The 16193-nt window shown below is 49.4% G+C and overlaps 2 protein-coding genes across 2 annotated transcripts; both read right to left on the bottom strand.

Annotated features, from left to right (window-relative positions):
* Positions 1-5230: 5230 nt before the first annotated feature.
* LOC117903620 (27 kDa glycoprotein) lies at positions 5231-6405 on the bottom strand. Its single transcript, XM_034815878.1, has one exon. It carries the CDS (start codon positions 6388-6390, stop codon positions 5413-5415), a length of 978 nt encoding a protein of 325 aa, XP_034671769.1. The 5' UTR covers positions 6391-6405; the 3' UTR covers positions 5231-5412.
* An 8685-nt stretch (positions 6406-15090) lies between these two features.
* Positions 15091-15566, bottom strand: LOC117903623 (chymotrypsin-elastase inhibitor ixodidin). Its single transcript, XM_034815881.1, has 2 exons — positions 15437-15566; positions 15091-15372 (listed from the first exon to the last, which is right to left on the bottom strand). Exons 1-2 carry the CDS (start codon positions 15525-15527, stop codon positions 15185-15187), a joined length of 279 nt encoding a protein of 92 aa, XP_034671772.1. The 5' UTR covers positions 15528-15566; the 3' UTR covers positions 15091-15184.
* Between the last annotated feature and the right edge of the window lie 627 nt (positions 15567-16193).

Raw genomic sequence — 16193 nt, 5'->3', positions numbered from 1 at the left:
ATATGCTAAAATGAAATCAAATATTTTGCGGGCTGGTGGGGTTGAGGGCCACGAAAAAGTTGAGCACCAAACGATTTTAATAGCTGTCACGGGGGAATTGGTGGGGCAATGGGGATGCTGCTGCTGCTGCGGTGGAAAACTTTACTGTCGCAATTAATAAAGTTTTTCTAGTCGAAGGGGTTGGCCGCGGTTGGCTGGCTGGGGTTAAACCGCCGAAACAACAACAACAACAACAACAAAGGCACACACACACACACACATAGCCCAAAATGAAAGAGCAGACGCGAGTCTGTTTACAGTTTCCGCCATTTTCAGCGTAAAATCGCTGACGTTGCGTGTGTGGCAGCCACATGGAGCTTCCCGCTACCCACCATCGAGTCAGCGTCAGCGTCAAGTGTCTTTGCATAATTTTTTAGAGAGCCGCACGAAGGGTGACTCTTTAATGTAATCAGCGGTTGGTTACCAGCGCCCCCACACGACAGCTGTCAACAGATTTAATGTGCAGTTTTAATCAAATTCACATCAGGCTAGTTACGCCACGAGGAGCGAGGGCTAGGAGCCAGCCAGGAGCGAGGAGCCAGGAGCGAGGAGCCAGGATGATCCAGCGAAACCCAGCGAAAGTTTCTCCCGAACCGTACGACTCCTTCCAGAGTGCATTACAATGCGAAAACTTTTGCGGCATTGCTTTTTTAGGCATACCCTGTAGGCGGGAAAGGAATCCAGGATGGGCAGGCAAACAGCAGCCAACTCGCTCCATTTCGGGTGCTCCAGAGAGCGGTCCAAGGAGCAGTAGAGTTCAAATTCCATTCAAATGTTCAGCTCGAGGCTGTAGCTCTGCTTTGGCCCAAGGCTGTCACTGTCTCTCCATCGAAGACGATCCTCTTCAAGGCTGCAAGCACTGAGTATTACTCGGTCGAGCGCCCCTTATGTCTGCTGCGCATTACGCTGAAGTGTGATTGAAGGTGACGGCGCTGGCCGTAGGTGTTGCCAAAGAAGTGCCGCAGAAGTTGCAGTGTCTAATGCCCGCTGTAAAGAGTATCGCGTGCGTGCCGCTGCCGCTCCTTGTGGCGTGCAACATGATGCAATTAAAAGCGCATCAACAACTCCAAAAAATATCCAGCAAAAACACAGAGCAGCTCTTCCCGGCTTACGGGGTTAAGCGGATGAGGTGTCCTGCAAAAACAAACCAATTGAAAGGCACACGAAAAAGTGCTGCACGAGTGCAAAGTTCATGGCAGGACTCGGCGACTTTTTCCTGGCGCTTCTCTCTGTGTGTAACTGGGTTGTATCTCCATCTCCATCTGCATCCCCCCATGGCCTGCCCCTGGCAAGGTGTTTTGGGCCAAAGTTTTGTCGACATCTTAATTTCTCACTTGTAAATTGAGCTGCGCCAGCAACCGCAAATTAGACCCCAAAGTATACGTACTTTGTGGATGCCACATATTCCCCATGTCCCCACACACACACACACAGAGACAGACAGTCATGCGTAAGACCAACACGGCAGACAGGCAGACAGGCAGACACAGACACAGAGACAGATGAAGGAGCAGCAGACAGTTGGCAAAGGCTCCAGCCGGCCTCCATCTCCCTTTCTCTCTTTATCGCTCAGACAAAGCTGCCTCAAAGTGTGGCAAAGTGTGGCAAAGTGTGTGCGTGTGTGCGCGTGTCTGTGTGTGTATTGTGGAGCAGAGGAATTCCCGCTCTATGCTGGTGAGGTGGCGATGAGGTGACACCACAAAAACCATCCAAAAACCACCACCCAAAGCCGAAACCGATGAAAGTGCGTGCCATGGCATGGGGCGAAGAGTGTGTGCTGGTGTGTGCTGGTCTGTGTGTGTGTGTGTGTGTGTGGCATGTGGAGAGGTATTATTGGTGCAAAAGTATCGTGCTCGATTGATTGCAAATAGATAATGGCTCAGTGATTGGCAGGTGCAGCTGCTGGACAGCCGCTGCTCAAATCGATGCGGAATCAGATAATCAATGGCATAAATGAATGAGTCTCATTTCCCCCTATTTATTCAAAGCCTTTCCTGCTTGCTCTCCACCCACTTGCCTCCGGTACATTGTGTCGGGGATATCCTGCAGCTGAGTCTGGCACTCCTGCTACCCGAACTGCAGCCAGATGTTGCTGGGAAGGACCTTCTGCCCAGCAGATGCTGCTGCAATTTCTCTGGAATTTCCCAGTGGGCCGCCGCTACTGCCACCCCACCTTGCCCCTCATTACGCACACTTACTGGCACTCCCCCCTTCCCTCCCCGTTCACCACTCGCCACTCGCCACTTTCCGCACGTCTCGTCACGCTTTTCACACCGCACCAAAGTAGACAAACATTTGCAAATGAGCGTTGAAGCGTGGGACTCCAGCAGCCACAGACGCCTCAGGTGGCCTCATGCTTGCACCTGCCGCCCTTACCCTACAGCACCCATCCTGGTGTGCCCCACGAGTGGCGAACGGGGGGTGGGTGGCTTTTGGGTGGGCCATGGAGTATGCGTGCACAATTAGAGATAGTTGTGGCAATGACAGTGGCAGCTTTTTGGGGAAACAAAATTGAAATATTTAATTAAATTTGGCAGACTGCAGGTACCCCTGCCACTGCCACTGCTACTGCCACTCCCCTGCCCCTGCCCCTGCCCCTAACACTCTCTACTTGCTGTGGAAATTCGCAATTTCCATTTTCATTGCCTTTTCATGGACTGTTCTACCCAATAAAGTGCATGGAATAATGCGCCCAAAAAATAAGCAATGGAAACCGAAGGGGCACAAGACTCCACTCTGCCTGGATTATTTCTGGGTTTAGAAGAGCTAAATTCCCGGTTCCATCTTTAAGGATCCTTCCACTTATTGCCGAGGGATCTGCCACAAAACGCAGGCGATCGCACTTTGATCTTCTCGTGGCTCTCGTTTCTTCTCGAAGACAAAGCCAAAATCTCCACTAAGAACTTTATTAAAGCGAAATCTTTACTCCCCGCAGATTCTTAGATGCTTGGAAAAGTTTTGTGTGCCTCTCACTGGGAGATCTATGTGCCACTGAGAGAGAGAGAGAGAGAGAGAGCCCCTTGAGTGTTCGAGCTCTTCCGGGCCATTTCAGTTGCCTTTTGTGTGCAGCAGTCGTCCCTCCCTGCCTCCCTGCCTGCCGGCACCCCTGCACTCTTTCTGGCTCGCTTATCGCCGGCACCCCATCGCGGGCCAATAATTTGGCCAATGACGTGCAATTATTTGCCAGCCAACTTTTGCGACCGAGCTACGCCTTTTGTCCGGTGGGGCAGGCACTGGGGCAGGGACGTGGCAGTGGCAGTGGCAGTGGCAGGCAGCACTTTGCCAATTGCTCGCGTGGCACGTACAAAGTTTGTCTGCTCCAAGCCGCTGCATGGGTTGGGGCTGAGCTGCAAAAGTCGCAGGACTCAACTATGACTTGGACTTGGACTTGGACTTGGATTCGGACTGGAATGATTCATGGCCGTTGCAATTTAGCTGCCAACTCGCGAAAAGTACCGGAAACGCATTCATTTTCCGCATTTTTCACATCAATAATAAAGTGGAAGCGACGAGTGCAGCAGGAAGGGGCGAATGAGGCGGGTAGCGAGAAGGCGGGACAGCAACTGGAACTGCCACTGCCACCGCCACCGCCACTGCAACTGCAGTCCTAATTAAGTTTGTAACATTTATGACTTGTTAGCCAAAGACTTTGGCTCTGGCTAACTAGCCAAACGGAGCCAAGGAGCTACCAATGAAACTATATTGATTGGAAGAATCCCTTCGAATCCTTTCCCCCCGTTGCCGTTGCCCTAGTCCTAGTCTCAGTCTCAGCAGGATACGAGCAACGAGCGAGACGAGCGGAGGACGTAAGCCGAACTAAGACTCCATCCATTTCATTTCACGCTTCGTCTGCTGTCCAATGGCCAACACTCCACCCCACCCCACCCCACCCCACACCGCACCGTCAACAAAGCGAATCAGAATGAGGATGAGGATGAGGATGAGAATAGGGCCCCTAACGGTGCTCTCTCTTGCTCTCCTCTTCTCCTCTCCTCTCCCCTGCTGTTGTTGTCCAGTCTCTGGAATCGCTCCGCTTGGGCTGCACTCGTCTGTGAAATGATGACAGTTGCGGTTTCATTTTTTTCGCCGTCTCTCTGTCCATTCGCCCCAAAGATTTATACGACAAATTGTTGTTGCTGTTTTCTCTGTTGTTGTCGTATACCCTGCAACCTGCGAGTGCCATGATTGGAAGCAGAACTTTAGGTCGAATTGGATTTGTGTTCGTGCAGCTAAAGCGGCAGAGATACCCGTATAAAACAAATCTAATATGACCATTTCCCATATGAATGAGCTGCCCATAAATACCATACGATAGCAGCGCTAATCCGTACTTGCTGCTCCAATCGAAGGGGAGAAGCGATAACTGTATTCGTAAATACACAAACACTTCCAGCGCCGGCTTTGGTTCGGTTCGGTTCGGTACGGTTTGGGGCTTCTCATACATTTTATGATTTACGACAATGACGCGGCAGCACTCAGTCCAACGCCTGAGCTGAGTGGAGGTGTGGGATAATGCCCACCAATTTGCTTATCATTGCCTGCGTAGGGGAGCACAAAATTGTTGTTTAGTTTTCCCACAAGAATTGCTGGCTTATCATTTACTAGAAGCCCCGCTTGAGCATTCCAGTGTGACTTGAACTGTGATTATTCCTGCACACAGTTCAGCTCAAGCTGTACTCATTCTTGCGCACCACATCGGAGCTTAAGCTGAGCCCATGCATGGCCTCGACAGTGCAGCTAAAACTGGGCTCAGCTCAGCTCGGCTCAAACTGTGCCCTTCTGTTCCACAACGCAACAAAATCTGTGTGGCGCTCGTGCCCTGAGTTCAGTTTCTTTCATCTTTGCTTTGCTCTATCTTATATTCTCTCTCCCCTTTCTCTCTCTCTCTTTCTGACTTTAGGTTTTCCTACATTTGCCCCCACCCTATTGTTTCACTGCAGAGCGATAAGCACCAGCCGACGACGACTGACCCGCTGCTCTGCTTTTGCTTTTGCTTTTGCTTCAGCCTCAGCCTCGGCTTCTGTTGCTGACCGATAAGCGGCTGCCTGCAATATGGTCCGAGCGGCTCAGTGACCCCCAACCCCAGCAGCCACTGTCATATTTCAGGCTTGTGTTTATGCAGCTCAACACTTTCCCGGCATCCAGCAGCTCTGGCACGGACACGGACCCGCAGCCGGAGTTAACAAGGGAATCCGTTAAGCGGCTTACGCTCGACTTGCAAAAGTTTATTAAACATAATTATAAAATATCAGAAAAAAAAAGAGAAAGCAGAAAGGAGAGAAAAAGGATAAGCGAAGGGAGTAGGAGGAGGCGGAGGCACACACACACGCACGCAAAATGGAGAATCGGTGGGTGGGCATCGTGTCCTCCCGGTTAGAGGAGAGCCACCAATGGGGCGAGCAGCAGGAGCAGGCGTCCGACAAACGCAAGCGAGGCGGCACCACCGTCCGCCGGGTCTGGCGCTGTGAGGGCCTGGGCACGGCGGCGCTCCTGGAGTGCACGATCGATGGCCGGCTGGCAGTTGGACTCCTTCCGGACGTAGCGGAACATGGACTCCACGATGTTGCTGGGCGTGATGGTCTCGCAGCGCTCGAGGTGGCGCACGGTGCAGATCTCAAAGTCGTGCAGGTCGACGCACTGGCGGGGGCCCAGCACGAGCTCCGGCAGCAGGTCGGCCACGTTCTCGGAGGAGAGCTGCCCCACCTGGGGCAGGTAGCCGGAGAAGGTCGTGTTGAGGCAGGTGGCGATGTGGTCGCGGCTCGCCTGCAGGCACTCCGGCCCCTGCTCGGCGATGAAGAGGGCGATCTGGTCGCCGTTCTTGTAGCACACAAACTCCAGCAGCTTGTCCATGATGCGCTGCATCAGGGCATTGTGCGAGCGCTCCTCGCGGGTGAGGCACGGCTGCAGCGCGGCATTGAAGTCCCGCAGGCAGGCCTTGGCCTGCGGCAGGCGCAGGCAGTACTTCTCGAACACCACGTCCAGGTCCCCCTTGGGGCTCGCCTTCTCTATCTCGTCCAGGATCTCCGTGACGTTCGCCAGTCCACCAATGCAGCCCATCAGCTGTCCGCCCGCCTGCTCGATGGCCGTGCCCAGCGCCGTGGCATTCACGGAGCCCGCGGGCAGCGCCTGGTTGGCCTTCTCGCATTTGGCCCGCAGCAGACGCTGCAAGTCCGCCAGCGAGACGTTCGCCTTCGTGTAGCCCGCGGGCAGATAGTGGGCGCCCAGCTCCTCCAGATCCTTCACCGTCGCCGGATCAACCTCTGGCAGCTGTCCCGCGCCCAGGGCCAGGCAGCAGCCCCATCCGATGACGGCCAGCAGCAGCAAGTGCGTAGCGCTCGGCGTTCTCTCCATGACTGATCCCGCCGGAGAGCACTGCAGCCCCGATTCCGATTCCAATTCCGATTCCGACGCGCACTATCTTATCAGTGCTGCGGCGCGGGGGGCCAGCCAGGGGCAGGGGTGCGCCCACAAGTGGGTGGGGTGGCTGCGGTCAATGTCTGAGATTAAGGCAATCGCCAGATAGAGCAGCCAGTCAGAGTCTCAGTCGCAGTCCGCCTGCCACTAATCGGGGTGGGTAAACAACGCACAAAAATGGGCGAGAGGGAGAGCTACAGAGAGAGTGCTCCAAGCGGCAAGAGAGAGAAGCGGAGAGAGGGGAATTTGTGAACAATTAAATGAGAAAATCATAAATGAAATAAGTCTAAAAAAAGTCCGAGATAAATGTTTGATGTACCCCTGAACTTGGGTGACCCAAAAGTCTATAACTTTACTCAATAAAACTTACAAAAACCATTGGTATTGAGAGCCCATTCGAATATTTCCAACAAATGATATTTAAATACGTAAAATACTCAAATATGTGCAAAGATCATTAGAAACTTGTGAAAGATCTGGCATGCTCTGTACATCAAAAATAAATACGAACTTCTAGGTGAACCCTCTTCAATGGTATCTGTAGAAATGCTCTCTGTATTTTGCATCTCTGACGTCTTCACTGGGAGATTTCCGTGCAATAAACTTATACAAGACGCGTAGTCGTACACATAAACAGAAACGTTTGAAATAATCAGCGAATTGTTTTGGTTTTTTATTGTAAACAATGAAAACCGATCCATAAAATGTATTGCCCTTACAGCTGCATTCGTATAGCTAAGAGAGCGGCATTCGAAGATAATCCTGAGATAATCCATTAATGAGGCAGAAGTGTATCCAAGAGTGTATTACCTGCATGCCCATGCCTGTTGCCTTAGCTGAGATACCACGGCTGTATCGAGTGGCCCACATTGGGCGGCTAATCAAAGTCTAGGGCAGTGTCTGGCCAGACTAAACACAATGGAACAGAGATTACGGCTAATACCTAAACTTGTACTAAGTATACACTACTTCTAATTATACTAAGCAGTCGATATATAATTATACCAACAAAAACTAACTACTTGTGGATCGATAAGGCTACCACTGCCACCACCACTTGATGCACTTTAACCCGAATGAAACTTCTACTCATGTTTCAGGCATTAATGCGCTTCTATGCACTTATTCTGCTGGGCAGTGTTAAATATTGATACTCATATTGATACTTCAACAGATTCTGTTATTTATAGTGCTTTGGAAATTTCTACAAATACTAATACTGATATTACTGCGACAGCAAGTAATGCTACTTATACTGCTCTACTTATACTGCTCTTCTTTTTCTGCTACCTCTACTTCAGCTTCTAGTGCTACTTCTACTTATATTGCTACCTATACCGCACATTTCTTAGTGCAATTGCCAGTATCAATGGCTAAACTCTTTTATTGCAAGTCTTTCTTCCCCTGTTGCTACTTCAAAGCACAGCTGCACGTTATCGGTTTACTATCGATCAGCCTTATCGACACACACACACAGACACATACACGCACTCGTAAGTGGGGAATGCATTAATCCATAGCACTGGTTTCAGCTAAATGAACTCCAGCCCCAGCCACACGCGGAAGTGCGTGCTCCCGTAATCGTAATCGTAATCGTAATGGCCCACTCGATGCCCATCGATAAGCCGCTTTTCTTATCGATTCGATCAGGCTAATCGGCAAATCATGTTAATTGTGTGTACCCCGCTCCAGGGATCGGGTTTAATCAGCTTTTTGCCGGGGGGACAAGCGGCCAAAGTGCAGCAAGCTGCTACACATCTGACACTGGAAGCCAATCCCTGGTACGCAGCCTCAATTAGCTGCCGTCCCTCCGAGAAGGCATACATAATTCTAGAGGAAAGGTACAGTCCGCAACGGTTGAATCATAGAGTATAATCTTCGTCTAGCCCAACGCCGAGTGGGGGGCAGCAGCTGTTGCTGGCTGCTGGCAGCAAAATTCCAAAAAACTGTAACTGAAAAACAACAGGAAAAAGAGCAACAGAAACCCGAAGAAGCACAACTTGAAAAGTAACAATTTATCTTCGTTTGCTGAGCGGATGTTGCAAGTGCAATAAACAACTCTCCACGGCGGTGCACCGCCCCCCAAAAAGTGCACCCAAAAGGGCAGCAGGAGCGAGGAGGAGCGAGCAGGATAGCAGGAGCGCAGGACTCGCAGCGCAAATTGAAATGAAGCGCAGTAAAGGATTCCTAAAAAAATGAAACCAATTAATTGCGGACCCATTGGGCGTGGTGGGCGTGCCAGAAAAGGGATCATTCAGTGATGGGCTGCAGAGCGGAGTGCAGGACGGGGCGCTGGTGTAAATTCTGGGGTGTGGCTAATGGCAGCAGTGCATTAGAGTTCCCTTGCAATTAGCTGCGAAAGCGCAATTTCTTGCACATTTCTCAGACGTTGAGTCTTTGTCGAGAAGGAGTGAGAGAGGCAGAGAGATAGAGGGGTAAAGGTGCAGAGACTCCCCCAAAGAGGGAGTGAAAGGTAACGGCTGAAAGGAAGAGAACAAACTTCGTCCGTGGAATATCTAAATTGTTGATTCTTGCATCAAAAGGTTCGCACAATGTGCAGATTCCATCACCTATCACCAGTCGTATGCTTAATATCCGTTGCCCTTTTAGCATTGCAAACACTTGTGGAAGCTCTCTCGCAAAAGGGTAAAAGAGGTGGGCAAAGGGGTCACGGGAAGCCCGCAAACAATTGGCAAGCACCAACGGATGTTGGCGCCCAGCTAATTGCAGCTGCCAATAAATTGCTCGCCGCCTCCATGGGGAGGAGCAAGAGCAGGACCACGAGCAGGAGGCCATTTGCCAATTGCTTTTTCAACGTTTCCGTTTCCGCAATGGAGGCACCGACTCTGCCTCGGCCGCTGCCCCAGCCGCTGACTGTGCGTATGCGTATGCGTGCGATGCGTTTAGCAAATGATAATTAGCACAGCAGCCATTCTGATGACGATGATGATGATGATGCTGCTGTCGCTGTCGCTGATGATATTATGCTAGCTACGCAGGAAACAGGGCAAACCCTTTATGGGGCAACAGCACTAAAATCTGTTTAGTGGCTGCGCTCAGAGGCGTGCCTCTGTGCCATCACTGTACCTCTGCGGTGTACATTGCTGTGTGCACTTTAATGCAAATAATTCATTTCATAATCAAGCAATGCCAACGCTGCAAATTGAGGCCCATGCCAGGCATGCAACATTATTGTTTGTGGCCAAAAGCAAACAGCGCTCACACATGCATGGAAACAGAGTCATCAGAGAGGGTAGAAACTTAAACATATCATTACTAAACATACATATCTATGGCTGTTACTGTATCTGCATCCAGCCATTCCATTCGAAGGCATTTCCAAGTGGCAGCACTTGAGCAAAGGGCATTTGGAATCACAAAAGGTGCAAGATATTCAGATAATTTGCGTGGACTTTATGCTCTCACATTGTGATCATTTTGTTGCGCTAAACCTTTGAGCAGAGATCGAGGCAAGTGTTTATTCAATGGATGGAAGGCTTAAAGTAACAGCCAGAAGAAATTAACAGAAAGAATTAAAAGAGAAGTCGCCACATAGCCACTTGGATAAGCTGGAATGAAATATTCCTTCAGTTTATTTGATCGTTCCCAAATGGCATGAGTGAGTATCCCTGTCAGACTGTTGCTGGGAAATGTACTAATCAATTTGCAATGCACAAATTGTGGCTGTAGTTTTGTGTGTTTTTGCTGTTTGCCATTCGACTGTCATGAGTGAGATTTTCATAATGGACATGTCGAAAAAACTGACAGAAATGTTAATGAGAATGCAAAATCAATTCGTGCTGAAAGTGCCAGCCAGCGATGGAAAGGCTAATCCCAGTTAAAATCGTATGAGAATTATCAGCAGAGGGAGGGATATGGGTGATGGATGGAAGGACGCCAAAGGGGTTTGCTCTGCCGTTCTGCGAGTGGCAGTAGCACATTGAAATGGACTGCAGACCACAAAATCCAAATGAGAAATGTGGCGAAAATTCAGTTGTTTTTTTTTCCTTTTTGGATTAACAATTCACAGCTACGGCTGCTGCTGTTGCATAGCCAAAACCCGGACCACGTAAAACCCATAGACCCCCATATATGTACGTTCCTCCCCAATAGCACCCCAAATGGCAAATGGCACAGCAAAACAACGTGGCAAGAAATGCAATAACTAAAACAAACCGCAATGGAAAACTTTTGGCCAGAGGCACACACACACACACACACACGCAGAGCCAAATTCAGAATGTCAATCGGGAATGGAGTGAGGAGAGGGTTAGGGGCGGGCAGCAGAGCGGCAACAATTGCCTCACGATTGATGAGTGCGCGTGACACGTGGCCTGGGATGGGCTGGGAGGAAACACCAGCTAGTGAAAATCCCGAAAACAAAAGGTTGATGAAAGGAATGCAACTGGAATGGCCATTGAGCCGCATTCAACGGAGTCAAAGCCGCCCGGCACAAGCCCTAACCCAGGCATAACAATTGAAAGCCGACGGGGGTATGCCCTGCAAATCACACGCAGAAATTGATGAGCTCTGATACCCTGTGATAAGGAAAGAAGAAGCTCTTGAATGCCTTTGATACCCTGCAGCACAGTGTTCCCCTCCAATGGGTATCCCTCGGCCTTTGCCGGTGCTGGGCTCTTCCGTTGTTTTGCTCCTGGACGACGGAAACAATTGCATTTTTCTGAAGCACACTTGTAATGCAGGACCCGACACAGAGGTGCATTGGGTCGCAGAGGAGCTGCCAGAGCGGGGTGGTGGGCTGGTCAATGCAGTGGGCGTGGGGTGGGTGGCTCCCCCACTCCATGTGTACGATGAGTATGAAGCAAAAATGTCAACATGTCAGCGCGTCAATTGCCATACAACTTGATATCTGTCATACGGCAAGGATATGCTGTACCGTCAGTCAATGGCAATCATTATAAAGAGCTTGCGCTGCTGCTGCTGCTGCTGCTGCTGTAGTGTGGGGCAGATGGCAGGGATGGAGAGAGAGAGTGCATATTGATTTTGATGCTGTTACACAAAATGTTGACAATTCCCGTTGCAGCACCCTTTTGGCCCTTGGCCCACGTTAAGAGCGTGTCGAAACAGTGAGGACACTTGACTGAGAGTGAGAGTGAGAGAGTCAGAGAGTGGGAGAGTGACATTGCTGTCGAGTGTTTTGTTGCTGGTTTTACGAGCTGTTGGCGCCAAAGACATCTGGCCAATATTGTTGTGCCCCATGTTAACACGCTGGCAGGGCAGAATCTGAAGGCGTCTCGACCCACAACCCACCCACAACCCTCCCACAACAGTATCTGCATCTACAAGAAAGACTGTAGACTGGATACAAGGAGCAACCGTCTCTTGATGTGATGACAGTTGATATACTCGTGGTCCACTGATGCTGAGATTTCTGCATTCCAAAAAGATATCCCAGAATCCACTGAGAGAGACAGACCTTAAGGCAGCGAATCAATGGAGTCCTCTGTCCTGTCTTTCACTTTACTTTACCCTTTGCTGCCATCTCCCATTCAATGCCGCCCTCCTACTCCTACTCCTCATCCTTCTCCGCCTGCGCCTTTGCATGTGCAACCATCTATGACATCGGCTGGCATTAATGGGTTAATTTGCATTAATATATTCAATTGAATGCGTTTGCGGCGACACCAAACGATGCAACTTGCTGCCTGCTGCCTGCTGCTTGCTGCTTGCCATATTCTCAATGCCGTTGTGGTTGCATGTGGCAGCGAAACGTTGCCAGTGACAAAATTGGGTAGCAACATAGCAAGAGGGCAAATTGAGTTGAAGTATTTGCTGTGGCATGCGCCTGGTAAGCTGCTCCTAAAGGGTATCCCTTCGTCTGGCAGCCAAGATGAAATGATTTCTTCTTGTCTTTTTTTGTTGTATACGGCTTAATTCGATTTGCCATCGCATTGCAATTAAATTAATTATCATTTGCCAGCCAGACAGCCCCTCTCCCCACCTGCTGCAGTTCCTCCATTTAATCCTCCACAAACTTCTTTATTTCTGCAGACAATCCAATTACACGCAAGAAAAATGCAGCTCCATGTGTACGAGTTGTCATTTGATAGGTTTCCCCCATTCCCAGATATGCTACAGTCAGCTCCTAGCCTCTGTGGTATGGATATTAACCAATTTAAAGATATTTAAATGATAAAAATGAGGAGTTAAGTCACAGTTTAGTGGGAGGAGGGAGTAGGGACTGCTAAGCTACCCTGAGAGAGAGAGAGAATGCGTGCTGCTAAGCCACTCTGTGCAAGAGGGAAACATACCATACAAATATCAGCACGCAGTGCCCCAATAAGGCTTGAAAAATGTTGAAAGCTGTTGTAGTCGGCTTGATGGACATATCTAAATCGAATCTCTAAATCTCTGCTGGCATAATCGCTCTCACTTTCTCTCACTTATTGCACCTCCCTCTGCCTTCACTTTCCCTCGTTGATTGTTGTTCTTTTCCTTTCTTCCTTTCTTCCTTTCTTCCTGCTTTCCCTCCTTCCATCCATTTTTCTTTTTTGGGTGGGCAGAGCTCCTTTCTAATGCGCTTCGGTTGACTGGCGCTTAGATAAAGTCAAATTATTCGTATTTGCTGAGGGCCCCGTCCTGAATCCAAAACAGAAACAGAAACTCTTTCTTTTTTTGTTTGGTTCATTTTTTGGCACACACTTCTCACTGGCAGAGTCGTCTTTGCTTTTGGTTTTTCTTTTCCTTTCTTTTCTTTTCTTTTCTTTTCTTTTCCTTCCTTGTGCTTTGTGGGCACGCCTCCTGTCTTGCTGTCCCACTGCCACTCGGTGCCTTCTGTGCTTTCGCCAAACACTCCAGGATTGACTGACTGACAGCCGTTGTTGATATATGATGGGGTCCATGGGGATGGGATGGCTGCTCCTGCTGCCGCTCCTGTCGCTCCTCTATTCAGATATCCTTACACACCCCCGTGTTTGCTGTCGATTCTTATTTTTTTAGTGCTCGATGAATTTTTGTCGAACTTTTCGCTTTGATTCCGTTTGAATTTCCGCAGGTTCGCACAGTGGGCCCACAACTCCCACTCTGCCGCTCACGCCTCTGCCTCCGCCTCTGCCTCTGCCACTGCCACTGCCTCTGTCCCTGTTCGGGCACACACACGACCAATTTTTTGTGCCGGGGAAATTCAATGAATTTGAGGAATATTTCTCAAAAGCTCCATCTTTGAGGCAGCCGAACAAAATAGACAAACAACGGGGATTGGTTTGGTTTGGGTTGGGGAAGTGGGGACTGGGGACTGCTGGGACAGAACATGGTGTGGGAGGGAGCAGCAGCAGCAGCAGCAGCACACATGTTTGCATTGCAAATCCAAATCCAAGCGCCCAGAGTTCTTTTCATCATACCCTAACAGATCACAAGGCATAGAACGCTTTTCACGTGACGCTTGCACAGTGGAGAAGAAGTCACATGGCAGAGCGAGGTTCTACTTTAGAATAAACGAAACACTAACTCGTATGTAGGATGGAAAGGCAATTCTTTGTTGAAATAATATTTATTCTAGGGATCTTTCGTGTATTTAGATAAAATAGATGGTTGCTGTGGGATTGAGGGCTCTGTGAGGGTATCAATTGCGTCCTTCTTTGTGGATTTTTTCGTTCGCCTCTGCAAGCGTGGGTGGTTTGGTGTCCCGCCGTCATGTTTGCTCATGTAAATCGAGCACGCTTTCGCCTCTCACTCTCTCTGTCTCTCCTCTGCACCCAGCATTCAGCATTCAGCATCCAGCACCGCCTCCATCTCCTCGTGCACCTAGAGAGTTTATTAACGGTTTGGTTTGGGCCCCTGCCAACATTTTCGACTCAATGACAGCAAACATTTACATTTTGCGTGTTGTCATCGAGGCGACTACGGGAAGCCCAGTCCCACTACTAGTACCCAGCTCGGCCTCCATTCGATGGCGCGGCTTAGGCAGCGGGATTTACTTTGCTTTGAGAGTGGAGCAAAAAGTCTCTCCTCCAACCTCTTGTGGATGTGATTTTTGCTTTTTTGCCGGCTTAAAAATTCGTCCGACGACAGCTTAAAGCATTCAACGATAAGGCGATATTTACCTGTTTGACACGCACTGTTCCAGTCTGTGGGTACATACTTACATCGATTAACGGTACTCAGACAACAGACTCTAAAACTCCCGAAGTTTTGAACATCACAGTTTTGTTAGCACTGACTGCTCTTTGGTGATCAGCAAGCAACGTTTTTCCCTTGCATTTTTGTTGTGCTCTTAACTCTCTCTCTATCTCTGCTCTACCAGAAAGCAGCCGCAGCTTTAGCAGCCGCTTAACGCGCCGCCTCTCTCTCTCCCACTTTGCCATAACGGAAAGCAGGAGCAGTTTGAGCAGCACCTTTGATCAGCCGCATTACAGTTTATTAGCACCTGGCGCTTGATCGGTAAACAACAAAAAGAGCAACAAGTGCCTCCAGTTTCAGGGGAATCTTTGAGAGAAGCAGTCTTAGAGGTTAAATCGTTACAGTTTTCGAGCACTGCGCTTAATTAGCAAACAAAAAACAAGAAATGGCCTAAATTATAAACCAGAAACTGAAACCGAAGCCAAAACCAGATCCCTCAGTCACGCTGTCCCATTATAGAGCGAACAATACGATCCAAAACAATCAAAAAACAGCTGCTTATCAATGCCATGGATCATCATCCCAGGGGGGCTTTATTGTCACTCGATTGCCACGCCTCCAGATGGTGGATCTTGAGTTATGTGGAGTACCCTCACTTGCGACACTGTCTCTGGGGTATGCAGGCGCCGCGGGAGTTACGTGCATAGCCATCGTTGCAGTAGCATCCATCGGGGCATCGAATGTGCTGGATCAGGCAGGGCTTGCCCAGAGTCGCGCACTCTGTCTGGCAGCTAGGGCCGCATGGCAGGTACGACTCGTTGGCGGGGCACTTACGTGGCGCTGCAAGAGAGGGGCAGGTTGAGTGTTTTTGGGAGGGGATAAATAAGCAGGCAGATGGGCTTACTGATGGGCGGCTGGGCTGTGGTCAGGGCCAGAAGGCTGCAGAAGATCAGCAACAGGCTGAGGCAAAGGTGATTCCAGCGGACAGACATCATGGCGAGAGCTTTCGGAGCGGACTGAACTGCCGCGTCAGACGCAAGCGGCCTTTTATGGCTTCGCTTGAGAGCTGTGAACGAAAGAGAACGCCAGAGAAAGAGAGGGGAAGAACAATCTGTGCGAGTGAGGGATTCACCCTCAACGAGGGGTATTCACCAGTTAATAGAAAGAAACGCCAGCGCTACAAATCAACCTTAGCCCTATCTCTTAGATTATACATTGCAGAGCACACCAATTTGGATGAAACATCTTGGAATTATGTTTAGACTAATCATATCAATACTCGTAGTTCGTTTATCTTAAACTGCTCTGCAAACTGCCACTTGTTGAAGCATTTAGCACATGTTCAAAAGTTTACTCAAAGTGTTTGTAAACTAAGACTTGTGTTGGATCTTCACACTCTCTGGGAAATTGTTATGATCAGTAGATCATTTTGTTGGGAATTAATTTGTAAATTGTAAAATCTACACATCCAGGCGTACAAGCTTATTTTTGTCGTGTGCAAAGTATAAAGTACTCAAGAGGATTATTAACAAGCAATTACTTATGCATATTGAAAGGTCTCGTTGTCTCTGCTCATTTCTTATCCACAATTCAGGCACACAAACGGTCATCCATACTTTAACAATACCCGAGAAGGTCAACCTCCAAGGAAGGGCCGTCAT

The sequence above is a fragment of the Drosophila subobscura genome, chromosome A (genome assembly GCF_008121235.1).
Source record: "Drosophila subobscura isolate 14011-0131.10 chromosome A, UCBerk_Dsub_1.0, whole genome shotgun sequence".
In the NCBI taxonomy this organism is placed as follows: domain Eukaryota; kingdom Metazoa; phylum Arthropoda; class Insecta; order Diptera; family Drosophilidae; genus Drosophila; species Drosophila subobscura.
This window is presented reverse-complemented; position numbering and strand designations above follow the sequence as displayed.